Genomic DNA, 19,275 nt, shown 5'->3' with positions numbered 1-19,275 from the left:
TCCAACACCACAGTTCAAAACCATCAATTCTTCGGTGCTCAGCTTTCTTCACAGTCCAACTCTCACATCCATACATGACCACTGGAAAAACCATAGCCTTGACTAGACGGACCTTAGTCGGCAAAGTCATGTCTCTGCTTTTGAATATACTATCTAGGTTGGTCATAACTTTTCTTCCAAGGAGTAAGCGTCTTTTAATTTCATGGCTGCAGTCATCATCTGCAGTGATTCTGGAGCCCCCAAAAAATAAAGTCTGACACTGTTTCCACTGTTTCCCCATCTATTTCCCATGAAGTGATGGGACCAGAGGCCATGATCTTTGTTTTCTGAATGTTGAGCTTTAAGCCAACTTTTTCACTCTCCTCTTTCACTTTCATCAAGAGGCTCTTTAGTTCCTCTTCACTTTCTGCCATAAGGGTGGTGTCATCTGCATATCTGAGGTTATTGATATTTCTCCCAGCAGTCTTGATTCCAGCTTGTGTTTCCTCCAGCCCAGCGTTTCTCATGATGTACTCTGCATAGAAGTTAAATAAGCAGGGTGACAATATACAACCTTGACGTCCTCCTTTTCCTATTTGGAACCAGTCTGTTGTTCGATGTCCAGTTCTAACTGTTGCTTCCTGACCTGCATACAGATTTCTCAAGAGGCAGGTCAGGTGGTCTGGTATTCCCATCTCTTTCAGAATTTTCCACAGTTTCTTGTGATCCACACAGTCAAAGGCTTTGGCATAGTCAATAAAGCAGAAATGGATGTTTTTCTGGAACTCTCTTGCTTTTTCCATGATCCAGTGAATGTTGGCAATTTGACCTCTGGTCCCTCTGCCTTTTCTCAAACCAGCTTGAACATCTGGAAGTTCATAGTTCACATATTGCTGAAGCCTGGCTTGGAGAATTTTGAGCATCACTTTACAAGTGTGTGAGATGAGTGCAATTGTGCAGTAGTTTGAGCATTCTTTGGCATTGCCTTTCTTTGGGATTGGAATGAAAACTGACCTTTTCCAGTCCTGTGGCCACTGCTGAGTTTTCCAAATTTGCTGGCATATTGAGTGCAGCACTTTCACAGCATCATCTTTCAGGATTTGAAACAGCTCAACTGGAATTCCATCACCTCCACTAGCTTTGTCCGTAGTGATGCTTTCTAAGGCCCACTTGACTTCACATTCCAGGATGTCTGGCTCTAGATTAGTGATCACATCATCATGATTATCTAGATCATGAAGATCTTTTTTGTAGAGTTCTTCTGTGTATTCTTGCCACCTCTTCTTAATATCTTCTGCTTCTGTTAGGTCCATACCATTTCTGTCCTTTATTGATCCCATCTTTGCATGAAATGTTCCCTTGGTATCCCTAATTTTCTTGAAGAGATCTCTAGTCTTTCCCATTCTGTTCTTTTCCTCTATTTCTTTGCATTGATCGCTGAAGAAGGCTTTCTTATCTCTTCTTGCTATTCTCTGGAACTCTGCATTCAGATGCTTATATCTTTCCTTTTCTCCTTTGCTTTTTGCCTCTCTTCTCTTCACAGCTATTTGTAAGGCCTCCCTAGACAGCCATTTTGCTTTTTTGCATTTCTTTTCCATGGGGATGGTCTTGAATCCTGTCTCCTGTACAATGTCACGAACCTCATTTCATAGTTCATCAGGCACTCTATCTATCAGATCTAGGCCCTTAAATCTATTTCTCACTTCCACTGTATAATCATAACGGATTTGATTTAGGTCATACCTGAATGGTCTAGTGGTTTTCGCTACTTTCTTCAATTTGAGTCTGAATTTGGTAATAAGGAGTTCATGATCTGAGCCACAGTCAGCTCCTGGTCTTGTTTTTGTTGACTGTATAGAGCTTCTCCATCTTTGGCTGCAAAGAATATAATCAATCTGATTTTGATGTTGACCATCTGGTGATGTCCATGTCTAGAGTCTTGTGTTAATTATAACTAACTGTTTAGATTAATTCTAAAGTTGTTTACTTGAAGGGAGACTGTTTTTTACCAGATATCTGAATGTATTATAAGACAGTATACTGTTTGGACTTCTCTGGTGGTCCAGTGGCTAAGATTCTTCGCTCCCAATGCAGGGGGCCCTGGTTTGATCCCTGGTCAGGGAACTAGATCCCAAGATGCTGCAACTAAGAGTTTGCATACTGTAACTAAAGATCTCACATGCTGTGACAAAGACTGAAAATCTCAAGTGCCACAGCTAAGACCAAGCACAACCGAATAAATAAATTAAAATATTAAAAAAAATAAAACAGTACAGTGTTGGCATAGGAAAATAAATCAGTGGAATGGGATTTCAGAAAGCATGGAGATAAATCCAAGTTATAGGGAAATTTAATGCACAGTAAAGGTAGCACAGCAAATTAGTAACACAAAAATGGATCATTCCATAAAAGGAACTGGGAACCAGATAACCATTGGAGAAAGAAAAATAATGCTGGATTTTACCATACTCCTTACGTCAAGATAAATTCCAAATGGATCAAATATATTAATGTATAAAACAAACAAAACAAAAACCCATAAAGTACTAGAAGAAAAGAAGGGTGAATATTTTTATCATCTTAAAATGTGGAAGGTCTCTTTAAACTTGACACAAACCCAGAAGCCATGAAAGCAAAATGCTTTTAAATACATTTTTTAAAAGCTAAATGCCTAAAATTTTATAGATAAAGGCAAATGTAAACAGGAAACTTGGAGAGATATTACCACACATGTGACAAAGCATTAATTTCCTGAATATATAAAAAAAGAAATCTATAAAAGTCATTAGAAAATGCAAAGGACACAGACCAATATACAGAAACAATATGCAAATGGCCAATAAATATAAGAAAAACTCCATTTTGTGATAAAGAAAAGCAAAATAAAATGAGATGCTTATTTATCAGCTGTAGGAACATGTTAATAGACATGAAATGTAAAGTCCTATGAAAAAACAGTAATTAACATCACTTCCTATTTCATTTTGCTAAGTCCATGTTTTTGTTCTAAGTATTTAGAATGAAAAGTGAAAGTCACTCAGTCATGTCCAACTCTTTGTGACCCCATGGACTGTAGCCTGCTAGGCTCCTTGTCCATGGAATTCTCCAGGCCAGAATACTGGAGTGGGTATCCGTTCCCTTCTCCAGGGTATCTTCCTGACCCGGGGTTCAAACCCCAGGTTTCCCAAACTGCAGGCAGATTCTTTACAGTCTGAGCCACCAGGGAACCCCAAGAATACATAGACTAGCTTTGTCTAATACATTAAATAGAACAACTGCCTTTGGAAATGATTGGCCTAGAGCAGTTGTTTTTGAACTTTTTTATTCATCAGAATTCTCTGGAGGGCTGGTTAAAATAGTGACAAGCCCCACCCTGTAGTTTATAATTCAGTAAGTCTGGCGTGGAACCCAGTAATTTGCATATCTAACAAATTCTCTGGTGATGCTGGTTTGACTAGTCCAGGGACCACACTTTGAGAACCACTGGCCTAGAACACATTGAGTATTAGAAAATGAAGTAATACTGTGTTGTAGAAAATTGTATTGATGAGAAGAGACAAATAGGGAAGTAAGTAATGACAAAACACTTTGGGTCTTTTATCTGAATGCCTTTCTCCTTTTAAATTTACATCATTTAACTTATTCCTGCGTAACTAATCGTGCTGTTTAAACTAGATCTACCTTCTGAACTTTTTTGCATTTTTCTAATGTACCCATGCTTGACAGTTTCCTTTATTTGTGTTCCATTAAGTGTCTTGAGGAACTGAAATGTAGTATGTTAAATACTAGTAAATCCCATCAGAATCTTGGTATCTATTTTTATAAATTATTGTTTCTTTTAAAGAGGTTTTACTTCAAACCTTGACAGTTAAATTTTTCAGTTTTACATTTTAAAGGTAGGCTGGTAAGTTGAACAGCAGTCTATATACATAAGCCAAGATAATTTTTTTTTAATCTGCATTAACCTAGTAATATTCTTATATTTACTGTCTTTATCTTAGATGTAGCAAGATATTTCTAAACATCTCTTGGACTCTTAGATATTTTGAACTACTTTAGAGGTTTTCATAGAAAGCCATTGCTCTTATTTATGGCTTTTTTAATGGCTACAATCATGATATATCCTAGCTGTTTACAAAAATTGTAGAAAATTTTAAAATCCTCCTTCGGTTTACTTTTTCTAATATTAAAACAAGATTTTCCTGAAGTAATCCCAAGAAGTAATGGAGATTTGTCTGTTGAGAATGATATTAACTGCCAGGTGAACCATTTGAAAAAAAAAAAACCACTTAGAAGTGTCAGAAATTCCTTTTTTTCATTCAGGTCAAATCTATTATGATTTTACATACATAGAGTATTACTGAGAAGTCCTGTCACCACCTGCAAATTAGCAAGAAGCATTTATTAAGCATTAGCACTAAAGATAATGGTGAGTTACTGTCCCCAGTAGGGTAGCAAAATTAGCAAATGAATTAATTAACCCTTGTTTACATTCTATTTTCAAAGCCAAGATTTTAAGTAAAGCTCTTGTCAAAGGTATTAGCTGAGCTTGGGTTTACAAACTAAAAGTGCAAGACCTGTGAAAGCCAAATGCTTTGTGGGCTGTAATCAGGGAAAAAACCTTCCTTAATTAACTTCAGGGATTAAAAGGTAAATAAAAAGATCATTTCAGGGCATACCAATTGTTCTTCCCAGATTTGAGCCTTAGCAGGTATTTGGGGATATACTAAGTAACTTAAAGGGCCATGTGGCTAGTAACTGTGGAAAGAGGGCCAGATTTAAGTCAGAAGACAGAAATCACAGCCAAAGTTGACCCACCATTTACTAGTTCTGGGACCAGAGAAGCCACCAGCTATTTTATTATTTCATTTCATGTTTATCTATTTACTGACTGACTTATTTAAAAAGGGAATACAACTAGGAGAGCTATTTTAAGGATAATTTATGTAAAAATAGGGGCAAAGGGCCTTATAGATGTTGTCTGATTTAAATATCTAATTTGTGCATTTTATAATTCAGACCTACCGGGATAGCTTTACGAATTAGCACATAACATGCCTAAATCTGCCTGACATTTAGTCAAAGGCACTGGATCTTTGATCTTTTCTAGTCTCATAGAACTCCAATCAAACTATAGGGGATACCTTTTCACTACCCACCTCCCTACCCACCCCAAGCCAAAAAAAAAAAATAACAACACAGTTAACAACCCTAAATGTGATGGACCCAGATGCAGTTCATCCCTGCCCTCATTGTCCAAGGACCCAGACCCTTTGTTGTCTCCTCCCCCCTCCCACCTGCTTCTCCTGGGGCAAAACCAAGGGGTACCTGGGGAATGGATTTCTGGCTATCCCAGCACAAGGCTTGCTCATTCATTCATTCAGAAGAATAAACCTATTAGATTGTATCATCTAGTTAAATCATATTAAATTCATTTTACTTTGAATGTTTAGTAACATATTCTGTGTATTCTTCTAAACAGCATACATATAGCTATATAAGTACATGCATAGCACACATACACACACAGAGACAGACATGCTATATATGATATTGGCTGGTTTGCTATTTAAGCAAATTATAAATTGTTTGCTGACATCCATTTACTGACTGAAGAACAGAAGGAAACACCAACCCCAAACATGAAAATAACCAGGCCCCAATAACTACCTCCCTTCGCTAAGAGATTTGAATAATCATCTTGGTTTCTGAGAAAAACCAATAATAACTAGTGACCCTGTGAGGCATCTTACATAGCAGCCATACCCCAAACCACACACACATGCCTGATAATGCGCACTTACTCTGCGCCCCACCCTTTTCGTCGTGGGCTCCACTGAGTGGAAATCAGCCAGAGCTCACCCTGCTCTGTGGGCCTGTCTTTCCCTTGTCAGAGATCCAACCAAGCTAAGCCTGAATTTCAATCCTAGTGAAATATCTGAGGTCATTGCCTGAGCCAAAAATAAAAATGCAGCCAGGGAGGAACCCAACATGAACAGAGTAGAAGCATCTCAGTGACCTCAACCTGGGGCAGAGGCCTCTCGCGGCTTCCTGTGACCTCCCTGTGTGCAGCTAGAAGCTGGAAGGGTACAGACAAAGCCATCCTCAGCCTGTCTCTAATTGGTTTCACATCATCAGCATTCCAGAACAGGAAACTCTCAGCAGCCAGAAATTCTTGCTTCTTTGCCATAGTATTTGAGAAGCATGCCTTTCCTTTGCACATATTTAGTTCTGTTAGTTTTGTCACAGGTGAGTTTTCTTGAATTTGATAGCTTGTAATAAGAACATCCTGTCTGTCCAATCTCTTGGCAATTGACTATTTGATTTCTGGGTTCTGGACCTCTCTTTCATTTGCTGTAGGTCAGTAAGCCAAGTTTTAGGGTTGTATATAAGAAGTCAACCCTGAATATTCATCAGGACTGATGCTGAAGCTGAAGCTCCAAACTTTAGCCACTTGATGTGGAGAGCTGACTCACTGGAAAAGACCCTGATTCTGGGAAAGATTGAAGGCAAAAGGAGAAGGGGGCGGCTAAAGATGAGATGGTTAGATAGGATCACCGACTCAATGGACATGACTTTGAGCGACCGGGAGATAGTGGAGGACAAAGGAGCCTCTGCAGTCCCTGGGCTTGCAGAGTCAGACACGACTTAGCGACTGAGCAACAGTAGAGTCTCGTCTGATGATGCCTTTATTAAGACACAGAATGAGAGTTCTGTTTCCCCCAGCTGGTGGAGGTATTCCTCTGCCCCATTCCAAGGAAGGGGACCAGTTTGCCAGGCGCGCACCAATCATTAATGGTATTGACCCCTAGGGCTTCCGCAGACTCAAACCTTGAGTTACTCCTTTCTCCTCACACATCCTCTGGCGTACACTGTACTGATGGGCACCTGGTCCTCTCCAATGTGGCTGTCCCAATGTTTAAAACACAAAAGTAAGTACTTCCATGTAGGCTGATGAATGACTACTGCCTCTGGCCAGTCCTCACCCCCACAAAATAACCCCACAACGTTTAACAATTCTGGGGATTTTTCTTGGGGAAAAGGGATGCTGATGAAGACTGGGAGAAAACTTAGAGAGAAGTCCTTAATGTTTAGTTGAAATTTTATTTGAAGGGGCAGAGTCAACTCCTTTTGGCCCAATTCCTGATGATCAGAGCTGTATATAAGCTATTTCATCACCTGACTAATGAATGCAAATAACATTTCAAATCTCACTCTTCACTTTAAGGCTCATCTCATGTTAAGGCTCATTCATTCCCAGCTTGTCAGTTTGAGATTTTTCTGAGCAGGGACCAGCAGGGCTACATTCCCACTCATTCATCCACAGACCTGGGGCCAAGGAAGTTTGGAAAGAAGAAGATAAAACCCAGAGTAGCTCTTTTTCCTCTGCACAAAATCTGCAGGTTGGAAGGAACCTTAAATACCATCTAATCCAGCTTTCTCTTAGCCTTTTCGGGAAAGTGAGGTTCCGAGATGAAGTAAGTTCTCCAAGATCCCAGTAATGCTAGGACCAAGATTTCAGGATTACTGTCTCTCATTGTGCTCTCCCTTCTGCAGTAAGTGGCCTCACTGCTATTTTACTGGTCTCCTTTCCATTGCAGAAGTCACTGAAACTGAACTACTTCACAATTAGGTAAAGGAGATTTATTTTAGGGGCAAACAGAAAAGTATTTGGTTTTGGTTCTCTAGATGGCTTAGATACGGCTCGAAGAAGGAAGGAACACCACAGAGAAATCCCTTGGAAGTTCTTGGCCAAAGAGGGGATAAATGTGGTGCAGGGTCAGTCACCAAGATGGCCTTTGGGGAGAATGGAAAAATCAAAGTGAGCTGATAGAAAGTTGAGGGTTACTAGTCAATGCATGGACTTCCCTGATAGCTCAGCTGGTAAAGAATCTGCCTGCAACACAGGAGACCCCAGTTCGATTCCTGGGTTGGGAAGTTCCCCTGGCAAAGGGATAGGCTACTCACTCCAGTATTCTTGCCTAGAGAATCGCCATGGACAGAGGAGCCTGGCGGAGCACAGTGCATGGGGTTGCAGAGAGTTGGACACGACTGTGACACACAGCACAGCACAGTCAATGCACAGAATTGTGCCATGGGTATAGGCTTCTTAAATGAAGGCCTAAACTAATTTTAGAAACCACAGGATGGTTAATGCTAAGTGAGTTTCAGCTATTTTAATCAAGTGATATATTAAAATACGTATTTGTGAAAATGACGTGAATAAACACACTACACTGGACCTTATTGGTTAATTTGACTGTAAGCCCACAGGGAATACTTGCAGGTTCCACCTGGAGAGGGTGCTGTTTATGTACTCCCTGGGTACCCTCTCTGTGATACCTTGTCCAGATAGGTTGAGTCAACAGTTCTCAACCCAGAAAGTTTCCTACCCCTGCCTGCCCTCCACCCCACCCCAGGAACATTTGGCAGTGTCTGGAGGCATTGACGGGAGGAGCAGGGTTTGCCACTAGCATCAAGTGGGCAGAGGCCAGGGATACCACTAAACATACTATAGTGCTCAGAAGGCGGTGGTGGTGTTTCTGCTCAGTCGTGTCGACTCTTTGCGACTCTGTGGACTGTAGCCCACCAAGCTCCTCTGTCCCTGGGATTTCCCAGGCAAAAAATACTGGAGTGGATTTGCCATTTGCTTCTCCAGGGGATCTTTCAACCCAGGGTTCGAATCCATGTCTCTTGCATCTCCTAAATGGGCGGACAGATTCTTTACCACTAGCGCCACCTGGGAAGCCCACCGTGCTCAGAATAGCACCACACAACAAAGGACTCTAAGTCCCAAGCATCACTAGTGCCAAGGCTGAGATCCCTGGATTAAGTGAAGCAGTGACTGCTTTCAAGAAAAAAAACAGGAAAATCTATTGCATGGCCCTGGTTATAGCAAGTATATATCTATGCGGTCACATCCTCCATGACACGACCCTGGAAAGGGAGGCCACACGGTCTTTGTTCTCCAGGGGCCACAGCAGAATCCAAAGACTGCTGACTGCTGGACTGGATGACTCAGAAATGAAGGAGCTGGCTTTCATTGGATGTATCCCTGAGGAATGCCAAAGGGACGCTGCTCTTTCATTATCTGTAGCGATTTTCTGCCCAGACAAATACGTTGGTAGCTTTGCCTTATATAAAAGACGTGTTCCTTAAAAGTTACGTTTAATTGTATTTTGTATTTTTAATACAGTTAGGAAATTCAGTAAAAACTAAAGGGTCAGTGAATCTTTTTAGTGTGAAAGGTTCTTTTTAGTAAAGTCCTATTCTCAAAGAAAAGAATACCTATATATTGCATTTTTAATGTAAATATTTTTTCCTGCACACTACATTTTTACTACAGAGCTCATAACTCTTCTGTGAGAGTCTCTCTTCCTCCTTCCTTCTCCTGCCCTTGTTCCTTTTCTGTAAAGGGAGGATCAGGGGGAAATTTTAACAGTACAGGCTCTGAATTTGGGAAAGTCATTGATAAGTCTGTCCACTTACACAGGTCAAAAGATGCCTGCTGGGTTACAGGTTGTTAGAAAAAATAGGACTTGGTTCTATTTTGAAATCATTCATTTTTTATCTTACACTTTTTTTTATCTTCCAGTTAGTGACCTTTGGCTAGAAAGAGCAGGTGTACTTAGTCCCTCCATCACCCCTTGGGTGTTTGTTGCACCAGAAATATCTGATAAGACTCAACCTCTCCACTCACAGTGGGGTGGGAGAGGGGTATCAGCAGAGACAGGGAGTGGTACTGAAGGAACCCAGCGGTTGTCTCCTTATCAGTCATTCCCTAGTGTAACATCCCTAGGTGTGTAAGTCACTGACTAACTCAGCAGGATAGAGGAGGCAGGAAGGAGGAAATTTATTAAAGTTATCATTCACCTCCCTTCAGTAGTAGGAGGTTACAGAGGTGTGACCCACTGAGGACAAGGCCACCAAGGGGGAGCCAGCCAGACAAGAGAGGCACAAGGACACCTGTATTTGCCCTTCATTCCCTGCCTGCACTCTCCCTGGGAAGGAGGGAGGGGTTGAGGCCAGAGAGATGATAAGGATGACCCCACCATGTCGACAGCCCGGCAGCTTCAGGCAAGAAGGCAGGTGCCAGCGTCACCATGGGAGCTGGTGTACCCTTTCACTTGCTCCTCGAACCACTTGCCATTTGACGGGCCCTTCCATGTACATCCACCCGTTTTCCTCTGAGAACCCCACTGACTAGGAAGGAAGTCATTGTGAGTACCAAGAATATAAATTCCATGCCCAAGGTCACTCAAAGAAAGATTTGAGATTTGGACACAAGGATTCTAACTTGAAGCCCCACGTGTCCTTCCATGGTCACGCACTACTCTCACTTAGATAAGCAGGCCTCAGGTACAAGCCTTGGCTGGGCTGCCGGGAGTCCTGGGTTCTAGTCTCTGCTCTGGCTTTTACTCGCTGTGTCCTTGTGAGACAGCTACTACCCCTCTTAGAAGCTCAGTTTTCCTCTCTTTGAAATGACGGGGTTGATCTGAGTGCCCTCAGGTCACCACGGTGGCATAGGTGAAATCAGGCTGAAATGAAGACTTGCAGGAAGGCAGCAAGTAGCTGCTGACACTGGAAGAAGCCGTCTCCGCTGTGTGATTAAGTGTTAACCAGGTGCCAGGAACCATGCAAACGCTGTATCTGTGATCTTATTTGAGCCACACAGCACCAGATGAGGTACACGTTAATGGAAACCCAACTTAGCAGATAAGGAAGCTGAAGCTCAGGGAAGTGAAGTAACTTCCTCAGGGTCACTGTCTTAGTCAGCTCTGGCTGTCACAGAGAATACCACAGCCTGGATTTATCTCTTACAGTGCTGGCAGCTGGAAGTCCCAGGTCAGGGTTCAGCAGGGCTTGGTTTCTGGCCAGCGCTCTCTTCCTGGTTTGCAGACGGCTGCCTTCCTGCCTCGGTCCTTACCTAGCCTCTCCTCCGAGTTCAGGCAGGGGCAGAGAAGGGGCTCTCTCTTGTCCTTCCTGTTGTTGCTGTTCAGTCACCCAGTCATGTCTGACTCTTTGTGACCCCCTGGACTGCAGCATGCCAGTCCTCCCTGTCCCTCACCATCTCCCGAAGTTGCCCAAGTTCATGTTTATCACATCGGTGATGCCATCTAGCCATCTCATCCTCTGACAGCCTCTTCTCCTCTGCCCTCAATCTTTCCCAGCATCAGGGACTTTTCCAGTGAGTCATCTGTTCGCATCAGATGACCAAAATACTGGAGCTTCAGCTTCAGCATCAGTCCTTCCAGTGAGTATTTAGGGTTGATTTCCATTAAGATTGACTGGTTTGATCTCCTTGCTCTCCAAGGGACTTTCAGGAGTCTTCTGCAGCACAACAGTTCAAAGGCATCAATTCTTTGGCATTCTGCCTTCTTTACAGTCTAGCTTTCACAACTGTATGTGACCACGGGGAAGACCATAACCTTGACTGTATGGACCTTTGTTGGCAGAGTAATGTCTCTGCTTTTCAGCACACTGCCTATGTTTGTCATCACTTTCCTGCCAAGAAGCAATTCATGGCTGAAGTCACCATCTGCAGTGATTTTAGAGCCCAAGAAGAGGAAATCTGTCACTACTTCCACCATTTCCCCCTCTATTTGCCATGAAGTAATGGGGCCGGATGCCATGATCTTAGTTTTTTAATATTTAGTCTTAACCTGGCTCTTTCACTCTCACCGTTCACCCTCATCAAGAGGCTTTTTTAGTTCCTCTTTAGTTCTCTTCTTATGAAGACACAAATCATATCAGATCAGGACATATCTTTATGATTCCCGTGAACCTAAATTACTTCCTGAGGACCCCATCTCCAAATATAGATACATTGGAGCCTGAGGCATCAGCATAGGAATTTGGGGGGCACACAGTTCCATCCATGGCAGTCCTATAGGCAGAATGTGATTTGAAGATAGATTGGCATTAGGCCATCTCACCCTGCCTGCTCTACTAACCACTGCTATGCAGTATTTAGACAAGTGTTCTTGCCTGGAGAATCCCAGGGATGGGGGAGCCTGGTGGGCTGCCATCTGTGGGGTCGCACAGAGTCAGACACGACTGAAGCGACTTAGCAGCAGCAGCTGAGCTGGAGGTAGAGACTACTGGGTACAGTGAAGCTTCTGTCTTTTAATCTGTAGGTACAGATAGATACAGATTTATCGGATTTAAGATAGATACAGATTTAAGCTCGTAGATACAGCCCCTGCCCACACACTAGTGCCTCTCCCCCTAAGTCCCTGCCTTCTCTCCTGGGTACCAGCGTGGGTGGGAAGATCCTCCTTTGACCAAACTTTCTGAATCCTGAGCCAATAGCAGGCCAGGGAGTGGTACTCCAGAGACCATCCCACACCCATGTCTGAAACTCAAAGAAAAGTAGGAGGCATAAGGCTGAGCCCTGAGGAATGGCTCCTTCACAGCCGTCATTGAACCTGCATGCACACTGCCAGCGGAGCAAAATCACACAGGCCCAGTTCCCTGGGCTCCTGGGATGAGGTCCTAGTCGGTTGTCACTCACGTGAGGAAGGATGAGAACTTAATCCTCACTGGCAAGCCACCCAATGGAGCAGCTATAGTTGTGCTTGTCAATTAAAAGTGAGAAAAGTGTTACTCAGTCATGTCTGACTTTTTGCAACCTCATGGACTGTAGCCTGCCAGGCGCCTCTGTCCATGGAATTCTCCAGGCAAGAATACTGGAGTGGGTAGCCATGCCCTCCTCCAGGGGGTCTTCCTGACCCAGGGGTTGAACCCAGGTCTGCTGCATTGCAGGCAAATTCGTTACCATCTAAGCCACTAGGGAAGCTTGTCAGTTACTCATTATTAAAGGCTTTGCAGTAAAAACAAGCCATTTAGACTCCTACAGGCTTCCACCAAGCCAAACAACATCATCCACCTGGAATGTCTCCTCTCTATAAATTACAGCATTTGTGTGTTTTTTGTTTTTCTTAAAAAACAAGATCTCTCCCCAACTCTCTCATGCTTTACTGTTCCCACGTGTGTTATGAAGCTAGATATAGAGAGGTTTGAGGGAGTTTCTAATTTAAAAAAACAAAACTCAAAAGAGCAACAGTCTATCATTCAGAAATTGAAAATATGCCATTTTGACACTTTCCAAAGTGTCAGATAAAGGTAGGGAGTGACGGAACCGCTTGGCTCTTGTTAGCGGAAGCACATTTTCACCGCTATGGCACAGGGGCTGTCACTGGTGTTGGGAGTGTTTTCAGTTGGCAGGGCACTCCACTCTTATTTTCTGTCACTTCACTCTAGAGTCACTACCCCCATTTCTTTCTCAGTCGAGCTAACACATGGAGCTTCTAGAGCTCTGTCCATTTTAACCATGATCACAAAATTGCTAACTGACTGCTGACTACCCTCCACCCAGAAAACATAAGCCTGTCCCCAGCTAGTTCTAATCAGAAACAAACAAACAAAAACCAAAAAAAACCATGTTTTTCAAATGAAATTCAACCTTGTGTCTTTTGGAAAAGGAAAGAACCCACTTCTATGAGTCACGTCTCTTCGAGGGGTCAGGAATAAAAGGCTGTGACCTGAACTGTGCAGAGGTCTGGACTTCCAGCCTCCTGCCCTGCTCACTTCAACCTTACTCATCATCTCTGTGGTTGGTTATTGCAGGTGTGAAAGCTGTGGAGCCGTTTTCCACGCTGAATGCAAAGAGAAGTCTGTCCCCTGCCCGCGATGTGTCCGCCGAGAGCTGCAGATGAAGCAGAAGTCTTTCTGGCGGAGGTTGAACATGGACGAGAGCCTGGAGGAGGCTTGCAACATGTTTGAGCTGTCCTACCAGAACACCTGACTCAGCAGGAGTCCAAGGCCAGGCGGTGACCTCTCAACCATCTATCAGCCCCAGTGGCTTCCAAACTAGACAGTTAGACCCTCTGGGAGAAGTTAACGTCTCATCCTCAGCTAGATATATATATTTATAAATGTATATGCATACATACCTATATGTCCTGTACGTATGTTTAGTATAAGTCGTTGTCTTAAAGGTCCATGGAGCTTTGTGGCTCAAGAAGTTACCAATAGCGGGATTACACCTAGCCATGAATTTCAGCTGCTTTGCCCCCAAGCCAAACGTGGTTTACACACAAGGCTTTATAGTTCAGACATTGTGGGGCTCTCAGGAGCCATTTATTACACAGGACCTAGGAGAAAGCATTTTCTCCAGAAGAGTGCTTTGAGTTATTTTTGTGTTATTTATTTTTAGCCTTCACAGAGGATGAGGTAACTGAGGCAAGCACCCATCATCAAGTTTCATAAGAAAAGCTTCAAAACACAGCAGTGACTCCTGGATCCTTCCAGGAGCCAATGTCCCAGCTCTCACCTCTGTGTCATCGCAAAGGCTGGGATCCCCTAAGCTGAGTTAAACAGCTTGGAAATCAGAAGTGTGAGCTCCCCCTGACAGAAAGTGTGTGTCCCTAATTTATCAGGAGAGCTAGATAAATTGTTCTAAAGTTAATCTCAGAAAGCATTTTTCCTGACAAGAGACCTCAGTAACCTACATGTTGTCCGTCTGTTTGCTGGTACGAATCCCAACACCCACCCAGAGACGTGACCGTCTTTGCCAGGCTGGAAACATGGCTCTGAAGAGCAGTCTTCCAGGAGTTCCATGGGTGACAGGGTGATTTTTTTTTTTTTAATGGTGCTGGCTGGAGGAAATTGCTTCGGATTGTTAAATATATCAGTTTGTGGACTAGGAGGTCGGGTATAGAGTACACACATTCCAAGAGAGGATCTGCAGTTTTCTTTTCACAGAATCCTGTGTGGGCAGTTCCCACCTATTCATTACACTTTATTTATTTTTATTGTTCTTCATTGCCCTTTCACTCTGACCTTTCATTTGTCAATGTCACCACGTCTGCTTTCATACTTTCTTAATTGTTTTGAAAAATCAGAGCACCTTGGAACTTCACAGTACCAACTTTAGACTATGAAGAAAATACCAAACTGACAAATATAATTAAGGAATTAAATCTAATCTTATTTAAATATATATATATATATACACACACACATGCATCATTGCCACTATGAAGTGAGATGCAAAGTGCTAAGCTAATAAGGAATAAGAATGAGTTGCTCAGGCACTTGGCCAGGGGGGTATTCTTCCTCTGCAGCATCCTCTTAGCACAGTGGCCATGGTGACTCAAATGGCAGATAGCTTGGCACCAGAAAGCATGGCTCCAATTCCTTCCACCTTAACTCTTTCCAGAACCAAAAAATAAGCTTATATTTAAGCAATTCTCAGTAGGTTATATGAGAAGATTCTTACCGTTCCTCTGAGCAGATGCCTTCAAAGCCTCCATGGTTTAGTAGCTACACTCCTAGCAGGACCTAGAGAACCAGTGTTCCCACAGCCCATGGGACGTTTAACTTCACTGCTCCTTTCCACACACCTGGCTCCCTGTGATCCCAGCTCACGATGCTTCTGTTCGTTTGGAGATGTGACATTTCAGACTCACTTCTGTGCAGACTGTTGGGTGTGAGCATTTCACCTCTCAGCCCACACCCATTCCTTTGGCCCCAGACCACACATTTCAATGTTAATAGCTCAGCACCACTCATGCATTTATCTTCTGATTATACAGTAGCTGTAGCCAAGGCATGAAAACTTATTAAAAGGCCGGGGCCCCATTCATGAGACGCCTTACGGTGCCTTTTACTTTTAGAAAAACAAGTTGACTCCCTCTCCCCGCCCCACCCAACTCTATAGAAACTGTTACACACAAAAGAAAAAGGGTGGAAAATCTCAAACAAGCGCTTGGCAAACAGGCAAACAAATTTGATCATCTCCCCTTTCCTCTTCCCCTTCGTGAAATACAGTATTTATATATTCCAGCCTCAGAGAAGATAGCAAAACGTGATCTTTCATAAGAGAATTACAGACCTGCTTATTATAAAACAGATGTGCTCCGATGGCAAAGTGCCTTCTCCCTCCGCCCCCAGCTCCCTGTCACTGTAGCTTACTTCTGCCTTTGCCGTAATTAATGTATCTGTGACTCCAGCTGTCAGCAAGGCCATCCCTAGCACACTGCAATTGGAGACCCGGAGTACAGGGCCATCTCCTCCCCTTCTAGCACGCTGGCTGCGTGTACAGAATTTCCTGTCCTGTCTCACAGGCCCCAGGGTCAGACCCACCGAGAGTCAGCTTGATTCTCTGGGTCTGTGCTCCCAAGGCCTTGGCTTTTACCAGGGTTGTTTCAAGGTCCAGCAGAATAGTGGCAATCCCTGTGAACCTCTAAGGAGAACTTCCCACCCACATTGTTGCCTATTTTCCAAAGGGAAAAAGAATGATAAATGTGCTATCAGCATCAGCTACCAGAGCTGGAAGCAATCCCCAGCAGCCCGTTTCCCTCCTCTTTGTGGAGCCCCGAAAGCCTGGCCAGTGCCAGCCGCAGGCCTACATGACACACTCAGCCACCAACCCCCAAACGTGAACAGACAGGGCAGAGCTGGCTTAGCATTTGGGTCTGCCACAAAAATTCAAAGTTGCTGTTTTCAACCCAGGATACCTTAGCGCACACCTGAACGCCCTTACTGTTTTCGACCCTAACAAATTACTTGGTGCACTGTAGGTAATTGTTCCACTACTTAGAAACTGTCGAAACGAAAGCAAATCTGTGGATTACCACCTCCTTAAGACCTAAGCTAATACCTGCTTTCCCTCATGGTCCGTTTTTCATCCCATATTAAATATCTCGTACATAAAGCCCAGGAGAAAATGGCCCATTAATCTCCTAGAGCTGGCAGCCAACTTCAGGGAAACTCTTTTCTCTTGAAAGGCCCCTTCCCTGGTGTATCACTTGAGGAAATCCCTCCTCGCCATGCCAGAAACTCGACTGTGGGACAGTCCAAGCCTGGTGAAATGCTGGCATCTCACCCTGCAGTAAAAAAGCCAGTTCTTAAAATAGACCTCAGTTTGCACCGCAGCAGGAAGGCCGCAAAGTACTTAAAAAGCAGTCAACTGGGATGGGAATCATGTTCTTTCCAGGGTGGCTCTTTCTCCAAGTTGAAAGCTCTGTATGTGAAAGCCACATAAAACTCCCGTCTTCCCCCCTTTGCCTCACTGCCTTTTCAGGGGACTGTATTATGGTCATCTTCATGATCATTGTGCTTAAGAGTAATCTCTCTAGGAGCTTTAATATTTGATGAGCTGAGAAGGCAATCACTTTTGGATTCTTCCAGACTAGGCCTGTACCAAGAAGGGAATATCGCTAGGACTTGGGATTTGTGGTTTCCAGCCAAGCCAGTGGTATCCTTCAGACCCCCGCTGAGGGACTGTGCCTGGCTTCCTTCCGGCTGCGTGGAGAGCCGAGCTGTTCACAGCAGTGTGGCTGCTGTCGGCCACCTTTGCTAAGCTGCAGTGAGTCCCCTTGCGTGGAGTCCAGCCTCTGTTTTTGTCTGTGCATCTGTACACACTGCACACCCACACTGGATAGTTTCTTCCCGTGCCTTCTCGAAAAGGCATGACTTCCAAACCTGTGGCTTTGTCTCTACCCATGAGCCAGAAAGGGCCACACGTAAATCATTGCATCAGGGAAGGACTTGCGTGAGGCCACACTGAGCATTTTATGCAAAGAGAAGCATGATCTGAGGAAGCCAAGATACAGTCGGCTCCTAATTTAGGGTTAAGCCAATGCTGCTGTTGCTGTGTGGGGGCAGTGTTCCTCACCTCCACTGACCGGCTGCTCTTGACTGAAGTAACTGGACTGTGAAGTAAATCTTCAGCTCCTGATTCTAATACTGCCTGGAGTCAACACAAGGTGATTTTCTTTTTTATTTTTTTTACTTCTCCCAGTGAAGAGAGGTAAGTGCAGTTCCCCCCACCCCCTTATGGCTTGAGATTCCTGTCTCACTACTTTTCTTCCTCTAAGACAATGTGAGAGAAGTAGAGAGTTGGGGCAAATCTGAAAGAAGCGAACGTGCCCTCGTTGGCCTGAACTGAGTCGTTGGAACCACTCTTTTCCTTTCCCCGGTCCTTGCCAACACCTGGGCATTAACAACAGCTCCGAGTGTTGTGTCCTCTGCACCGTTCTTCCAATCCTCAGTTTAGTAGAACTAACTGCCCTGCTTCACTACTTGAACCCAGTGACAGGTGAACAAGCCCTGCTCAGCTCATCTAAACAGAGAAATGTGATTTCTACCATGGGGGACAGTGTTTCAACAGTGAAGTACCAGTACCCCAAGCCATTGTCAAAAGTCATTGACAAAAGTCAAAAGAAAAGTGTGGAACATCGTCCCAAGCACACCCACAGTCGTCGGGGCTTTTAATTTAAATGGGCTCCAAGGGCTCATGCGATAGAGCCCTTTCCTCCTGCAGTGGCCTCCAAGGTGATGGAAGGCACTTGGAGTGGATGGAAGGCCGAGTGAAAAGACAGCTGCTGTTTTGTTAGGATTTTCCCTGTAGAGAGAGATGCCATCTTGTTAGGAAGGTCTGCAGTGAAGCCAGTTGTTACCCAGGTAGAAGATACAGGCGCTTATGGAAACTCAACACGATAAGATACCCTCCTAGGCCGCTGAGCTGCAGACCAACCTCTCTTCCCTTCCCTTGACCTTCCTTGCCGCAGTGCTGAGCCCAGATTCAGGCCTGGTAAACTGGCTGGTGGACCTCTAGGGCTTGTGGCTCCTCACACTGACCATCGTATTCATGTCTTTTTCCCCTTAGGAGTGCCTTATAGTACTGCCTCGTGCTTCTAGTCTAGACTAGCAGACCCACTTGAAGCCTGCAGGGTCCTTTGCCTCAACATGGATCACCTTGCTTCTTCCCTGCTGGCTGCTCTTGACACAGGCACGCTTGGAGCCCACATATTCCATGCACATGTCAGACCTTTCACCTTCATTTAACCTGGTGCCTTAACCTCATGAGTACAAGGGTTCCTGTTGGAAGCACATTGTCAGAGCAGACTAGTGGAAACACTCCTTGGCGCCATTGACACTTAACAAGGAAACACAAAAGATACAACCACATAATGTTTTGACTCTGTTTTATGCTGTTTCTCAAATTACTCCTTTTGTTTGCTTGCTTGCTTTTCATGAACCAAACTCAGGGGAATGTCATGATGTCACCAAGGCCAATGGGTAGAGAAATTAAACTGGTTATTCAGATTCCAATTGTAAAGTCAGTGAACTTAGCCTTTTTCAGGTGAAAAAAATTACCCAAACACAAGGATTTTCTTTTCCTTTACTGTATAAAGGGTTTCTTTTATTTTGCCACCTGTCTTCCAAGTGGGAAGTGAGAGGCCTCTTGGATGGATTGTGGTGAAGGCATTTCTACATGGTGTGGGC

The 19,275-nt window shown here is 43.9% G+C and overlaps 1 protein-coding gene across 1 annotated transcript in view; it reads left to right on the top strand.

Annotated features, from left to right (window-relative positions):
- PLEKHM3 (pleckstrin homology domain containing M3) overlaps positions 1-13,804 on the top strand; it is a 180,746-nt gene extending 166,942 nt beyond the window's left edge. Inside the window, exon 7 of the mRNA XM_052635992.1 lies at positions 13,609-13,804. Within this exon, the coding sequence (XP_052491952.1) occupies positions 13,609-13,786 (178 nt within the window). The 3' untranslated portion in view covers positions 13,787-13,804. The remainder of the gene's footprint in view (positions 1-13,608) is intronic.
- Positions 13,805-19,275: the final 5,471 nt, after the last annotated feature.

Source organism: Budorcas taxicolor, chromosome 2 (genome assembly GCF_023091745.1).
Source record: "Budorcas taxicolor isolate Tak-1 chromosome 2, Takin1.1, whole genome shotgun sequence".
NCBI classification, from domain to species: Eukaryota; Metazoa; Chordata; class Mammalia; order Artiodactyla; family Bovidae; genus Budorcas; species Budorcas taxicolor.
This window is presented reverse-complemented; position numbering and strand designations above follow the sequence as displayed.